Here is a 16,654-nt window from a genome sequence, read left to right on the forward strand (position 1 = left end):
GATGTCTGCCTTGAGGTTGTCTCTCCATGAGGAAAGTTCTTCCATCTTCTGGTCTAGTATTTAAAAATACAATAATATTAATGAGGCATCTATCTCTGCAACACATGGATGGAGTTAGAATTGGTGTATTTCTTACAGCATGTGGAAGGAGAACAGCAGCATTGCACTTCTACTGATATCCTAGTATTATTTTTTTATGTGTTAAAAACCTGTCCCCCATTGCATCCTGAATACAAGTGACTCAAAAAGAGAGATCAATTTTGGCTGGCAAAGGAAGGGATTCACACAGTAACTTTACATTATTCATTTGCAATCAATCTGCATATGAGCCAATCTCTGGATATGTCATAGGTCTCACCCCCACTTGGAGCTGTTGGGTTCCAATGTGGGGACCTGCCTTGGTTTCCCTCTAAACTAAAATCCTAGTTTAGATCTAGTAAAAGCTGCCACCACCCAATCAGGAAACGTGGATTGGGACACAGTCCTTCCCCAAAATCCTTGGGGATCCCAAGAGCCCCAAATCCATGGAGTTCTTACACCCAGGAGAAATAAACCATTCCCCCCTGTTTCCTCCCCCCTCCCTTTTCCTAGGAGAGACACCGGGATCTAACTACAGAGGGATACCTCCCTCCTCCTCTTTCCCTGAGAATCCACCCAAGGAAAGACCAACCAAGTCCTTAATAGAAAAGAATTTATTAAAGAATAAAAAGAAAGTACTGTCTCTGTTATACCAAGCTGGAACAATATACAGGGTCTAAACTTATCAATCTCTGGAGAGAATCCCCCCTCCCCCTTTCTTTCTCAGTGAAAGCAAAGTAACAGCAAACAGGAATAAAGAATTTCCTTTAGTAAACACACAACTGCAAATGTAGAAATCAAATTATAAGACTAATCCGCCTTTCTAATTAATACTCACTATTGAATAGTAGAAATTACTCCAGGAGAACTTGGAGACATGACTGGTCTCTCTTAGATCCAAAAAGAGAACAGAGCCAACAAGGAACACAGACAAAGGCTTCCCTCCCCAGAGATTTTAAATTATCGTGTCCCTTGATTGGTCCTCTGGTCAGGTGGTCATCAGGTACTGCATGTTAACCCTTTACAGGTAAAAGAGACCTTAACCCTTAACTATCTGTTTATGACAGGATAAAACTCAGTTCAGAAGAACCCAGTCTAGTCTCTATTTAAACTGCAATCTATTTTTTGAGAACTTCTAATGCTTCAGTACTTTATCCAGTCACCTACAGGGACCAGAAATATTTTCTTGTTACCCAATTCACAGTAGTAATCTGGAGAGGGAGAGATGGGCACAGTTTTGGCTTCTTCTGAAGCACCAAAAATAAGATGCTGCTTGGGAAGGAATTGCAGTTGAGTGGCCAGTGCAGTGAGATGCTATTGAGGCTATATGTTAAAAACCTGGCAGGTTTGTTTTGCTTACATACTGAGGCTCCAGATTTGGGGTCTGGAAACAAACTTCCCCCAGATCATATTGGCAGGCTTTATTGACGGGGGTAGGGGTTCCAGTGGGTGGTAGCGGCTCCTGCCCACCCCAAATTTGCTACTAGATCTCAGCTCACAGTGAATGCCCTGGTCCCAGAATGAGCTGCTAGTTGGAACACAGTTTGACTGCGGAAACTGTGCTGCTCCCTTCTGTGCTGCTCCCGGCTTCTGCCTGGCAGTTTGTTTATAAACAGAGGCAGAGTATTTAAGATTTAAAAAAAGACTTGTCATTAAATTAAATTAAGCATTGTTAGATTACATTGAAAACATTTTCAGTTACTCCAGTGAAAAGATTGGGAAAATGTGTAGGAATAAATGGTCAGATTTCTGAACACTTCTGGTCCCAGGGGTCTGTACTGTGACCAGAAGTGTTCAACATATTCATGCATGATCTGGAAAAAAGGGTAAATTGGTGGCAAGATAGTTAAGTCTAAAGGTGATTACGAAGTGTTACAAAGGAATCTCACCAAAAAAATGGCAGATTAAATCCAATATTGATAAATTCAAAGTAATGCACATGGTAAAATATAATCCTAAATACTCATACAAAATGATGGGGTCTAAATTAGCTGTTACCTGTCAAGAAAGAGATCTTGTAGTCATTGTGGATAGTTCTCTGCAAACATCTGCCCAATCAAAAAAGCTAACAGAAAATTGGGAATTATTAGGAAAGGGATAGATAGCATTTTTAATATGGAGATATATCTATCTCATAGAACTGGAAGGGACCTTGAAAGGTCATCAAGTCCAGTCCCTGCCTTCACTAGCAGGACAAAGTACTGTCCCTGACAGATTTTTTTTTCCCCCAGATCCTTAAATGGCCTCTTCAAAGATGGATGGGTTGGATCACTTGATGATAGATAGTCTGCTCTGTTCATTCCCTCTGAAGCACCTGGTATTGGCCTCAGTTGGAAGACAGGATGATGGGCTAGATCAGGGTAGCCAACCTCTGGTTTCGGACCCACATGTGGCTCTTCAGAGGTCAATATGTGGTTCCTTGCATAGGCACCAACACTGGGGCTGGAGCTACAGGCACCAACTTTCCAAAGTGCTACAGGGTGCTCACTGCTCAACCCCTGGCTCTACCCCAGGCTCTGCCCCCACTCCACTCCTTCCCCCAATGCCCCCACCCCTTCCCCTGAGTCTGCTGCGCCCTTGCTGCTCCTCCCCCCACCCCCAAGCCTCCTGCACACCACAAAACAGCTGATCGTGGCAGGTGGAAGGTGCAGGGATGGAGAGTTAGGTGCTGATCGGTGGTGCTGCTGGCGGGTGAGAGACACTGGGGGAGGGGGGAGCTGACAGGGGGAGCTGAAAGAGCGCTGCTGATGTGTTACTGTGGCTCTTTGGCAATGCACATTGGTAAATTCTGGCTCCTTCTCAGGTTCAGGTTGGCCACCCCTGGGCTAGATGGACCAGTGGTCTTGCCCACTATGGCCATTCTGCTGTTCTTATATATAACCCAGAGATATCTGCCCCCGCTGTAACTCACTCCCCTCCCAGAGCTGAGATAGAACCCAGGAGTCCCAAGGGGGTCTCTCTCTCCACAAAGTTAGTAAAAAAGAAAGAATATACATTTTAAAAATAACCAGGGTCCCTTAATTTACTTGCCACAAGATGTCAGAACATATGAATATTAGAACAGAATTTTCACTCCCTAGATTCTTGTGATGTCACCATTTCATTAGTCTTGTTTTCTAGTCACCAGAGATTATTCCATCCAGACAGATCAGAATTTAAAACATACAGCTTCAAAGGGTGGAGGGACCCTTTCAAGCCTCCTTCTGATATAAAAAAGAAACATAAATATAAAACACAAGGCAAGGAAAGGGCACAGCTCCACTCCCTTCTCCCCCTTCAAGTGATCTATCAACGGAGCCAAAGAAGCCTCCCAAGAAGATGATCCCTCACGGTTAGGTTCCAGAATTCTGTATTACTGCAGTCAGAAGCAGAAACAAATCTGAAAGGCATTTTCAGTGTCCTCTCTTACCTAAAGTCTCTAGTTGTCCCAGCTTCTCATCCAAGCTACTGCCTGCCACGATAGATTTCAGCCCTGGCAATTTCCTCTCTAGGTGGATTTCCAGTTGCTGTAAATCATCTTTTGTAGCAAGTCCCATGCTGGCCAAAGCTGTCTGATTCCTTCCTATACCTTGGACAACTTCATTGTTTTTGGAGGTCAAGCTAATGCTGACCTCTTCAATCTGTTTAGCGAGCGCTGAGAGGGGATCCTCTAGTTAGCTTTGAATCATAGAACATCAGGGTTGGAAGGGACCTCAGGAGGTCATCTAGTCCTATCCCCTGCTCAAAGCAGGGCCAATCCCCAACTAAATCATCCCAGCCTGGGCTTTCTCAAGCTTAACCTTAAAAACCTCTAAGGAAGGTTTAAAACAAATAAAAGGAAGTTCTTCTTCACGCAGCGTACAGTCAACTTGTGGAACTCCTTACCTGAGGAGGTTGTGAAGGCTAGGACTATAACAGCGTTTAAAAGAGAACTGGATAAATTCATGGTGGTTAAGTCCATAAATGGCTATTAGCCAGGATGGATAAGGAATGGTGTCCCCAGTCTCTGTTTGTCAGAGGATGGAGATGGATGGCAGGAGAGAGATCACTTGATCATTGCCTGTTGGGTTCACTCCCTCTGGGGCACCTGGCATTGGCCACTGTTGGTAGACAGATACTGGGCTAGATGGACCTTTGGTCTGACCAGGTACGGCCGTTCTTATGTTCTTATGAAGGAAATTCCACCACCTCCCTAGGTAACCCATTCCAGTGCTTCACCGCCCTCCTAGTGAAAAAGTTTTTCCTAATAGCCAACCTAAACCTCCCCCACTTCAATTTCAGACTATTACTCCTTGTTCTGTCATCTGGTACCACTGAGAACAGTCTAGATCCATCCTATTTGGAACCGCCTTTCAGGTAGTTGAAAGCAGCTATCCATTCCCCCCTCATTCTTCTCTTCTGCAGACTAAACAATCCCAGTTCCCTCAGCCTTTCCTCATAAGTCATGTGTTCCAGCCCCCTAATCATTTTTGTTACCCTCCGCTGGACTCTTTCCAGTTTTTTCACATCCTTCTTGTAGTGTGGGGCCCAAAGCTGGACACAGTACTCCAGATGAGGCCTCACCAATGCCAAATAGAGGGGAATGATCACGTCCCCTCTCGACTCCTTTGGAGTTCCCTTTGGGCTCCTTCTAACTTCTGTTCCAATAAGGATATTGCTTCTAGCTGACTCGGCCTGATATCTGCCTTCAGAGTCTCTCTCCATGAGGAAATTTCTTCCAGCGTCTGGTCTAGTATTTGAAAAGACAATACTGTTCATGAGGCAGCTATCTCTGCTATAAATGGATGTGGTGGGCATCAATGCATTTTCTCTAGTGTGTGGAAGGAGAACTGCAATGCCACAGTTCTACCAATGTCCCAGTATTAAAATATTTTTAATGGATAAAAAGACATGCTCCTCATTGGATCTTGGATACAAGTGAGTCAAGAAGAGAGATTAATTATGGCTGGCAAAGGAAGGAATTCACACAGTAACTTTAAATTATTCATTTGCAGTCAGTTAGGATTTGAGCCTATCTCTGTTCAAAACTCAGTTTCCAAGAAAATAATTTAGTCTCTATTTAATCAACGAAGTTCAAAACCTTTTTGTGCTTCAATGCTTCAGTCAGTCACCTACAGGGGTCAGAGTGGAATTTTTCACTTGATTCACCATAGTAAACTGGGGGAAGGGATGGGAACAGTTTTGGATTCCTCTGAAGTATCAGAAATAAGATGTTGCTAGAGATAGGCTAGTGGTTGAGTGGCTGGTGTAGTGAGGTGCTATTGAGGCTGTATTTTAAAAATATGGAAGGTGTGTTTTGATTACATGCTGAGACTCCAACTGATTCCCAGATTCAGGGCGAGGAAGCAGTCTTCTGCCAGATCATATTGACAGGCACTATTGGCAGGGGGAGGAGGTTGCGTTCCTTTGAAGCATGTGGCCTTGTTTGCCTGCTGGGATCATGTCAGTGTGTCCTTTCCAATTGTTCCCTGCTTTAGCATGGGACTCAGGTGTTCATGACCCTTTGATGTCTCTTGCTAACTGCCTCTGGCACACAGTCAGAGACAGATTAAGATTTTTGGGGACACTGGGTACAAATATTTCTCCCTGTGATATCCTGCCCCCCTGGTCCTCCCCTTCCCCCGCTCCCCCCAAGACCCCACTTCCATCCTGAACTGCTCTGGGGAACCCTGTACCCTCCACCTACCCTAGGTGGCATGCACTGTGGGGGACAGGGACATGGGATGGGGGCTTCTCTCATGCACCCTGTTACCCCACCCAGGGCAAGTGGAGGGCACAGAGCTCCTCACAGCTGCTTGGGTTCGCTGGGTGGCTCTTTCAATTTGATTGGGACAGTACCCTTTTTAAGACCTGCACAAGACATGCTGACTTTTTTGGCAAAACTGGGAATTTGTCCCATTTGCTCTAGCCAACTGACAGTCAGTTTTGCCAAAAATGCACTTGGTGGGTAACCAGTGGGTCTTGGGTTGGGAGAGCAGCAGGACATGGATAAGTCCCCTGCAGAGGAAGAGGGGGATCAGTGGAATGTCTCGTACTAGCTTCACAAAGGGGGGAGGAGAGGGGCTAGGGGCCAGCTTCATGTGGAAGGGGGAAGAGGGGCTCGGGAGAGCTCTGAGTAGGGGAGCCATGGGGAATGTGCTCACCAGGGCCTGGCTTCCAGCCTGACCAGGGAGTGGGGCCTCAGGGGGGAAGAGGAGGAGCAGCAGGCACTCCTTCAGGGGCCCCCAAATTAGCCAAGGCCTCTAGGGATAGGCCCTGTGGTCCTGTGCAGTAATCCACCACTGCACACAGCATTTGGGCCCTTTGGTGTCTCCTGCTATCTGCCTCTGGCACACAGCCATTTACTATCCTGCAGACTAAAATACTTTAGTTTAACTGAAGTCATTGGTCACAACATTTGGGTGAAATATATGGGATGTGCTATGCAGCAGGTCAGGCTTCATTGTGAAATTCTTCTTTCTGGCCTTTCACCCTGCAAATATGAACAGGTGTTCTCTTCTCAGGCCACATCTACAATGTCCGCCGGATCGGTGGGTAGTAATCGATCTATCAGGGATCGATTTATCACATCTTGTCTAGATGCGATAAATTGATCCCCAAATTGACGCGCGTACACCTCCTCGGCAGAAGGAGTAAGCGGAGTCGACGGGGGAGCCGCGGCGGTCAACTTGCTACTGTCAGGACAGCCAGGTAAGTCAAACTAAGATACTTCGACTTCAGCTACGCAAATAGCGAATAGCGTATCTGAAGTTGTGTACCTTAGATCGACTCCCGCCCCCAGTGTAGACCAGCCCTCAGTGTCTTTATGATACCTAAGGAAGTTGTGCAAAGTTTTATACCTCCCTTACTGATTCCAATTTATATATGTCAGGAGTAGAATTACTGCAGGAGATTTTGGGAATCTCTGAGACTGTGCATTCTTAGGTGTCTCTCCTTCCCATAAGGGTTGGATGTGAAGAATTGTTAGGAAGAATGTCATCTCCACAGTGGTATTAATTTTGCCCTTGAAGTTTTGGACAAGTAAACAACAGAAAATGAAGAAGGATTTGAATGAACATCTCTTCTCTTCCCACTTGAAGAATTTTCACTCTAGATTTTGTGATATCACCATTTCATTAGTCTGGTTTTCTAGTGTGATAGACCCAGGCCAGTAGTAGAAGGCAGATATACTGGCCACTGGATTAGCAGTTTTCTGTTCCCTGACTGACCAGAGCAGCGGCTGCTCCAGACTAATGAGAACACCTGACTCCAATTAACCTGCAAAGAGTCAGATGAGTCCATTAAGGTAATGTGAACACCTGACTCTAATTAAGGCCCTTTGATACTTTCAAGACTCCTTCGGATATAAAACAAACAAACACAAATAAAATATAAAATAGAAGGCAATGAAATGGCATAACTCCACACTGTTCTCCCTGTTCAGGTGATCTATCAATTGAGCCAAAGAAGCCTCCAAAGAAGGTGGTCCCTCATGGTTTTGTTGCAGGCTTTGTATTACTGCTGCTAGTATAATGTGTGTTAGGATATAGATAGTCAGGCCTGTCTGCAAAGGCCTATACTTTAAGAATTTAGGTGTATTCTCATCACTTAACTAGTTATAGAGGTATAAAAGAAATAATCAAAAATCACTGTCTGTCTGTGTAATGGCCTTCTCTTACTGTGACAGTCTGAGGCCTGGTTCTTCAGCTAAGCAGCCATAAACTGGGAAATGTATGGTCACATCCTCACATTCCAAACTAGTCATATTGAACTAAGGCAATCTGGGGCTGTTAGGAAGGTGATTCGATCTATCACCTCCAGAGAAAGGGAAGAGCCTAAAACATGCAGAAGGAAATTTAGTTTGATTTTTTTTGTCTGGTAAGAACTTACTTATCAATAGACACAGCTGGAGAACCCTTATGTTTGTATAGATGTAGTTGTAAAACCCTTATGTCTGTATAGATGTAGTCGTGAAATCCTAACTTCTGTATTGTTTTGTGTGTTTATTTGCATGGTCTCTGTCTGGTTCTGTGATTGTTTCTGTCTGCTGTATAATTAATTTTGCTGGGTGCAAACTAATTAAGGTGGTGGGACATAATTGGTTAAATAACCATGTTATAATATGTTAGGATTGGTTAGGTAAATTTTAGTAGAATGATTGGTTAAGGTATAGCTAAGAATATTACTATATAAATTAGGGGCAAACAGGAAGTAAGTTGGGATTCGAAAATAAGGAAAAGGGACTTGGATTTAAGCTTGCTGGAAGTTCACCCCAATAAACATTGAATTGTTAGCACCTTCGGACTTCGGGTATTGTTGCTCTCTGTTCATGCGAGAAGGACCAGGGAAGTGTGAGAGTGAAAAAACAAGCTCTCTAACAATGTGGTCTTGCTTTTCTGGAGATCAGGGATGCAGAAACAAATCAGAAAGGCATTTTCAGTGCCCTCTCTTACCCAAAGCCTCTAGTTGCCCCAGCTTCTCATTCCAGCTGCTGCCTCTCAGGACGGACATTGGCCTTGGCATTTTCTCCACTAGGTGGATTTCCAGCTGCTTTGGATTATCTCTGGTAGCAAGTTCCATGCTGACTAAAGCTTTCTGATTCCTTCCCGTTGTTAGGACAATCTGATCATCTCTGGCAGTCAAGCTGCTGCTCACCACTTCAATCTGTTTAGTCAGCCCAGAGAAGGGATCCTGTTGCTGGCTTTGGACTCCTTTTAACTTCAGATGAAACAAGGATGTTCTTTTTACCTGACTGGACCTGATGTCGGCCTTCAGAGTCTTTCTACCTTTGGAAAGTTCTTCCATCTTCCAGTCTAGTATTAAAAAATAGAACACTATTAATGAGGCAGCTACCTCTGCTACAAATGAATGGGGTCAGAGTCAGTGAATTTCCTGCAGGGTGTGCAAGGAGGACAGTAGTGCCGCACTTCTATCAATTTCCCAGTACTATGTTTTTTTTTTCAGTGGGTGAGAATATTTGCCCGATTGGATCCTGTAAACAGTGACTCAAGAAGAGAGAATGATTTTGGCTGGAAAAGGAAGGAATTCACAGAGGAAATTTAGAATGATTCATTTGCCCTCTATCTATATTTGAGCACATTTCCAGATTAAACTTTATTCAAAAGTGCCCAATCTATTCTTTTTTTAATCAGCAACTTACTTTTTTTAACATCTCATGCTTTGGGACTTCAGACTGTCACATGCAGGTAATGGAAAGTATTTTACCACCTCATTCACAGTTGTAATCTCTGAGGAGAGGGAAGGGGGCAGTTTCACTTGTCCCTCTATCATTGGAGATCTGCAGCAGTCAAAGATGGGATACCAGTTGAAGTGTCTCATGCTGTTAGGTGCTACAGAGCCTCTTTCTGAAAAGTCTGGATAGTAGATTTTGTTTACATGTTGACTGTCTAACTGATTCCCAGATTTGGAGTTGGTAAACTACCCCCCAGATCATATTGCCAGGGGCTTGGTGTATGTGTATCTTCCGGTGCAGCAAGAGTCATGGGTCACCAGCTGGAATCATTTAGGCATGGCTCATTAAAGATTTCCCCTGTATAATGGATCTCAGGCATTGGTGTGACTTTGATCTCTCTGTTCACTACCTCTAGTGCACTGCACTTGATTCCTCACTCACCATGATCAAAGGAAAAGCACATGTAAGTAGTGACACTTTCAGATGGTTTTCTGAGAGAAGAAGCTATAAGTATGAATTCAAGGAAGGATCCCATATCTCGACTATTTGGAGCCTAACATAGAAGAGTATCAGATGCAATGTGATACTCAGAAAACATTTGAGAACTTTAAAAAGACTTTTGGGAAACTAGCAGTTTAGCACAACACTGCCACTATTTGAAATTACAAACTGGGACTCACCTTTCATAGAATCATAGGACTGGAAGGGACTTAGAGGTCATTAAGTCCAGTCCCCTGCACTCATGGCAGGACCAGCATCATCTATAACATCCCTGACAGGTGTTTGTCTAACTTGCTCTTAAAGATTTCCAAAAATGGAGATTCCATAACATCCCTAGGCAATTTATTCCAGTGTTTAACCACCCTGACTGCTAGGACATTTTTTCTAATGTCCAACTTAAACCTCCCTTGCTGCAATTTAAGACAATTGCTTCTTGTCCTATCATTAGAGGTTAAAGAGAACAATTTTTCTCCCTCTTCCTTGTAACATCCTTTTAGGTACTTGAATACTGTTATCATGTCCCATCTCAGTCTTCTCTTTTCCAGACTAAACAAAACCAGTCCTTTCAATCTTCCCTCATACATCATGTTTTCTAGACCTTTAATCATCTTTGTTGATCTTCTCTGGACTTTCTACAATTTGTCCACATCTTTCCTGAAATGTGAAACCCAGAATGGGACACAATACTCCAGTTGAGGCCTAATCAGCATGGAGTAGAGCAGAAGAATTATATTACAGGTCTTGCTTTCAACACTCCTACTAATACTTCCCAGAATGATGTTTGCTTTTTTTGCAACAATGTTACACTGTTGACTCATATTTAGCTTGTGGTCCACTATGATCCCTAGATCCCTTTCTGCATTACTCCTTCCTAGACAGTCATTTCTCATTCTGTATGTGTGCATCTGATTCTTCCTTCCTAAGTGGATTTCATCCTATTTACCTCAGACCATTTCTCCAGTTTGTCCAAATCATTTTGAATCTTCATCCTATCCTCCAAAGCACCTGCAACCCCTCCCAACCTGGTATAATCCACTAATTTTATAAGTGTATCACAAAGTATAACTTGTCTGGGTCACAAGGTAGACTGGAGAGTCCAAGGACTCCATGGTAAGACTGATATAATGATCTAGGAATTCACATTTGATACTGGCTTGGTGAAATCTAATAGAATACATAACCAGCTTCTGGTGCTGGTCTTGTTTTCTGACAGTCTGCCCTGAAGTAGGTACTCATAGTTGTGAGCCACTCCAGACAGCATGACAGAGAGAAGAAGGCACACCTCAGCCCTGTGGGGTGGGAAAAATGCTGCTGCTGAAACTTAGGGGATAAAAAAGAGGAGAGATGCTGTAGTGATGAGCAACAGGGAAAGAAGTATGGGGAGGACTCAGTGCTACCCTTGCAACTTAACTTAAATGAGTCTCTCCTATCCCTACCCCCATATATCCCTTCCCTCCTAACACCTGGTGGAAGATTGCTGGCACTTACCAGGGCTTTTCCTCTCTCCTGATGCTGGGAATATTTTTTTTAAGGTTACAGCTGTAAGAAATGTACAAAGAATAATATTAACTCAACACTGGGACAGGAGCTGCCAATAGGAGACTAGAACGCTAACAAGAGTGGTATTACACATGAGTTCGTTGAAATGTCCCACTCTCCCCCATATGAACAAGGAATTGAAATGGGAAATAGAACAGAAGGTAATATGTTCCAGGATACTTTTTTTCCCAAAGTTTCATCATTTCTTTGGCTGGAACTCTCTGCATATCTGCATCTAGTATTTTTTTTCCATAAAAAAGGAAAATAAATCTGCAGCAACAGTGGCATGATTTCCAGACTGGCTTATTTTATCTGTTTTCCATTGAAACCGATGGAAGCAGCAGCTTCTCAGTATGTTCAGCATCAGGTCATAAGATGCTAAAGTTCAGAATAGTGCTGTGCTTGAAAATATGTCACCTGCATGCAAACTATAGGAATTTGAGCGGTAATTTTCTGCTCATGGGAAAACATGGCCATTTGAAATATGTCTCAGTAGTGTGACTGGGACTCTCTTATCTGTCCCTAACGAAGGTGAGTTTGTCCTCTGATTTTAATGGCAGTAGACTTGGAATCATTAATAAATATTATAAAATGGTGTTATTGTTTTCAGAGGATGACAGGATGACGTAGGCCTTTACACACATTCCTACCACTCACATTCGCACCACTGTCTTGCCCACCTTCTCTGTGGGGGATGAGAAGGGATTCTGTGAGGTCACTGCTGAATGTCCTCATGGCCAATGGCATCTTTTTTCCTCCAGCCCTGTAACTCCAGAGAGGGAGGCTCCCTGACACTTACCGGAGCTCTGAGACATTTCTGTTCTCTCTTTTGATTTTCTGACCTCACCTCCTATTGTTTTAACTGTAAGAAAACAACAAAGTCTTCAATTAGCTCCAGTTTGTGTGCCACAAATTACCCTGCTAGAAAAGTACATCCCATTACTGTCACACCAGCACAGTACTGTGCCATGAGATTGTGGTGAAACAACTTAGGGTTCTGTCATGAGATCAGGAAGATGTCCCAGAACTGTCCCAAGTTAACTGGAAGAAGAATGAGTAGTCTCACATGTGAATGGGTCAGTGGGGAGGGGGGCAGGTACTGTACTGGTCCATGCTAACAAGGGAAGAGTCCCAGCACTAACCCAAATGTATTAGAGAAATGCACAAGAACTGACTGATGTGAAAATGGGAAACATAGAATCATAGATTATTAGAGTTGGAAGGGACCTCAAAAGGTCATCTAGTCCAACCCCCTGCTCAAAGCAGGACCAATCCCCAAATTGTCCCCTCAAGGATTGAACTCACAACTCTGGGGTTAACAGACCAATGTGCAAACCACTGAGCTATTGCTCCTCCCACGACATCCCAGCACTGATTTTGTGTATATAGTGGGAATACTGCAGCACTGATCCGGGTGGCACAGGGGAATGACACAGCAATAACTCACATGAATAAAAGAACTTCCATTATACTTAGCCCCACAAATAGCTATGCCACTGTTCTCCCCTATACAGATGAGGAAATGTCTAAGCATTGATCTGTAGGGATGACAAAAATGTACTAGCATAGACAACCAAATAAGAAAAAGACCTCAGTACTGAATGATGGGAATGGGGAAAGATAGCACAGTCCTGAACTAAGGTTTATAGAATTATAGAAAGCCAAAGTGCTGGCCCATAGTGGAGCAGAAGGAAATGCCTGAGTACAGCCTTATGGGGATATAGAGAAAAAATTACTCTAGTTCTTTGCCATGAGGTTGGAGGGGAGCTTCCCTATAGATGACTAGTTGGAACCAGGTAGAAAAGTCCCAGCAGTCATATGTCAGAAATATAGGAGACACATCACATTGACCCATAAACACAAAGTGGGGAGAGACACTCTGGCATTGGGCAGTGGAGGCACAGTAGGGGTCATGACCCTACAATGCTTCTCCAACTCATGTTAAGTACCAACATTCTTCTGCTGACCCCAGTTAATTCCTTTCCTCTCAGCGTCTCGTGAATAATCCCCAGCACTTTCCAGGTCTGTGAGAAATTCCATGTCACTCTCCAGACTTTGATTGGTCAGTGCATATTTCACAACTGTGAGAAAAATACAGTAAGTAAAAACTACCCCAGTTCTATGCAGAAATGGCTCTGGAAATTATGGAAGCACATGACTCTGATGATCCATTTTGATAGTTATTAGAAGAATGCAAACCAGCAGAGAACTGAGACAGTTTAACAGTTTATCCCCATATATTTTATTAATTTAAAGTTTCAGAAGCTAAACCGAAACAGGAAAATCAAGATTAAATGAGTGCAATCTAGTCATTACATGAAAACATGGTATATTTAATTTTATTTTATTTTATTAAAAATTAGTCATATCTGTGATATGCAAGACAGACTGTGGACACATAAATAATGTTGAATTATTGACTGAAAATTGTTGTATTTTGAGACAGAAGTGGTCAAAAAGTTGTGAGACACAGTAGGTTGGAGTGACATGGTGTACTAGGCCCTTGGAGGCCTCATGGCCCTGCCACACCCTGGCTAAGAAAGCAGCAGTGAAGTTGGGTCCTCCAGGTGCCTAGAAAGGCGGCAGGGAAGCAGCCAATGAGAGCACAGCAGGCTCATTTAAAAGGTGCTATATGCCATGATCAGGTCAGTTGCTGGCTGGAACCAGAAAGATGAAGAAGGACTAGAAAGCTGTGAAAATCCACAGGTAAAGAGATTGGGGAGAAACCCTGTTCAAGCAGGAACAGGTCTGTGACGCTCTCCAAAGCACAGAGGCCTGGTTGAGAGAATCTTGACCAAAAGGGGGCAGATACTGTTAAGGATACAGATACTGTTAAGGAGACCTGAGAGAGGCCCTGCTCAAACAGAGAACAGAAGAACAGATTGTGAAGTAGCCCAGGCAATGCAGCAGCAGCAGCAACTATTAAAGAAAGCAGTACATGGCTGCTATGTGTAGGGACTCTCTTATCTGCCCCTAATGAAGGTGAGTTTGTCCCCTGATTTCAGTGGCTGTAGAGCTGGGATAATTAATCATTAATTCAAATGAAAAAAAATACACCCCCTAATGTTCTCCATTGGCAAAGAGGGAAAATCTGAATCCACACCCCCTTCCTTCAATCAGCCACAAAGCACCCAGATCCCCAGCACTTACCCGGACTCCCAGACATCCCTTCCTGTTCTCGTGGTATTAGCTGCCTTTTTCCATCTTTAGGATCTGTATGAGTAGAAAAGGATTCCAATTATTAGGAAACACCAAAATTATAGATTCAAAGTGCTACACATAAACCATTGCATTTATCCAGTCTGACCTCCTGCAAACCTTGGCCACCCACTGATCCCTGCATCAGTTCTATAACAATTGTCTCTATTTCTCTTGGCTCTTTCCCCAGTGCTCATCCAGTGTCAAAGTGTAATTGCCCCATATATGAAGTGGAGTGGCATCCCTCCAATCTGGAAACATAAAAGAAGAGCTCTGGAGCTCAGTTAGGACTGGACCACTAGAAGGAACAATCGTCTCTTAGAAGGAGTGAAGATCTTTGCAGGATCCCGGACTGGCCCTTGAGTGGAGCCATGCTTTGCAGTCAGAGGAGGTGGATGAACATATGAGCTTTGGACTACAGAGCCCTATACCCAAACTGTGGTAGGATATAGCCCAAGAGAAGCAGACTTTAGTCTGGTTCTGGTGCCAGAAAATGAGTCAGAGTGTTTCCAGAGCATCCCTGCTGACCCGGTGGCAGACACATGGGCCACATTTCAGGCACTGGGCTATTACCTAGTGCGCCTGGCTTCCCCTATCCTCCCACCTTGCCACTGACTTCACCCACTGTGGAGCTATAGACTGTTTGTTTTCTACCCCACCTCAAAGGTCTGAGGTCCATATGGAGAGTTAATTACTGTTTGCCACAGACAGGTGGTTGTAGACTAAAGACTGCTCATGTTTCCGCCCTGCCAAGGGGGCCTGAGATCCCTTATAGGCTGTTATTTACTGTCTGCCCCAACCAGAATGCTCTGGGCTAAAGATTGTTTGTGGCTCTGTGTCACCCAGAAGGCCAGAAATCCTCTCCCCCTGCCGCACACTATTTGTTGTTGTTTGCCCCAGCCAGGCAGATATCAGCTAAAGACAGCTGTTTTTCCACTGACCAGTTGTGGGAATCAATCTGGGAGACAAACAGTTCCTGACATATGCAAAAGCTAGTTAAGGCAGGGGAGTGGCATCATCCGAGTTCTTCACTGATTCCATATCCAAGAAAATTGCTGGAAACACCTAAGGAACAAGGACTGGACTGGGGAAGATGGGCTGAACCAGGCTAGAGGGATTTCTAACCTGTTTAAGGAATACCTGGGGTTTTAAGCTGCAGGCAAGTGCAGCTTGCCCTCAAGAATCTCTACAAACTTCCTAAGACAACAGTTAGCATGAGAATTTACTACTCATATACAATCTCTTTAGTATATTATATTTAGATTGTGTTTTGTTTATTTGCTAGGTAATCTGCTTTGATCTGTTTGCTGGGTCTTATAAACACTTTAAAACTATCGTTTGTAGTTAATAAACTTTGGCCAAAACCTGTAGTGGAAATCATAACCGGGGGTATAAAGTTGTTGCATATATTCCTCCACATTGAGGGAGGGGGCAAATTTCATGCTATGAAACACAATAAGCATTCAAACATCTGATCTGAACTAAATGTGTTTGAAAGCACATGCTGTGAATTACATAACTCACATTAAAAGTCAAGGGGGAAAAAAGGCTGTATTATATATATATTCACGTATCTGCAAAATTGTTGTGAGGCTTCTTTTTATTACTGAGACTCAAATATGTTTAGAAATTGTACAGTTCATAGTGTGCAGTAGGGAAACTGCATAGGCAAATTAAGTGTTGGCTTATTTTATGTGAACAATTGCATGTCTAACTATTTAAAAATCACTAGACTTTTAATTAGAGAGACAAGGTGGGTGAGGTAATATCCAGAACTCCATTAGTCTTGAAAGCTTGTCTCTCTCACCAACAGAATGTGGTCCAATATTCTTCAAGGTGCTTCATTCACCTTGTCTCTCTAATATCATGGGACTGACACAGCTACACCACCACAACATACATAGATCTTAAAGGCTGCATGACTAATAGTTAAACTGATGTCTAGCTGAGCCATTGGATTTTGCACTCTGAGTGATTATTTCTTCAAGCTCCATTATTTATTTATCATGAAATTAAGAAATTCTGCATATTATTATTACTATTGATCACAACTGATACAAACCAGCAACCTCCTTACCAAATGTAGAAACTATGTATTTTAAATAGTTTAAGAGTTGATGCATGTTTGTTACAAATGTACAATAATACATGGTGATATTTTACATGGTGATGTATTCCAAGATACTT

General features: G+C 43.3%; 1 protein-coding gene across 1 annotated transcript in view; it reads right to left on the reverse strand.

Annotated features, from left to right (window-relative positions):
* LOC120388845 overlaps positions 1 to 15,432 on the reverse strand; it is a 39,733-nt gene extending 24,301 nt beyond the window's left edge. Inside the window, exons 1-5 of the mRNA XM_039510937.1 lie at positions 15,409 to 15,432; positions 14,420 to 14,482; positions 12,069 to 12,131; positions 11,219 to 11,269; positions 8,490 to 8,849 (exon numbers count right to left, since the gene is read on the reverse strand). Coding sequence (XP_039366871.1) covers positions 8,490 to 8,849; positions 11,219 to 11,269; positions 12,069 to 12,131; positions 14,420 to 14,435 — 490 coding nt within the window. The 5' untranslated portion in view covers positions 14,436 to 14,482; positions 15,409 to 15,432. The remainder of the gene's footprint in view (positions 1 to 8,489; positions 8,850 to 11,218; positions 11,270 to 12,068; positions 12,132 to 14,419; positions 14,483 to 15,408) is intronic.
* Positions 15,433 to 16,654: the final 1,222 nt, after the last annotated feature.

Source organism: Mauremys reevesii, linkage group 22 (genome assembly GCF_016161935.1).
Source record: "Mauremys reevesii isolate NIE-2019 linkage group 22, ASM1616193v1, whole genome shotgun sequence".
Taxonomy (NCBI): domain Eukaryota; kingdom Metazoa; phylum Chordata; order Testudines; family Geoemydidae; genus Mauremys; species Mauremys reevesii.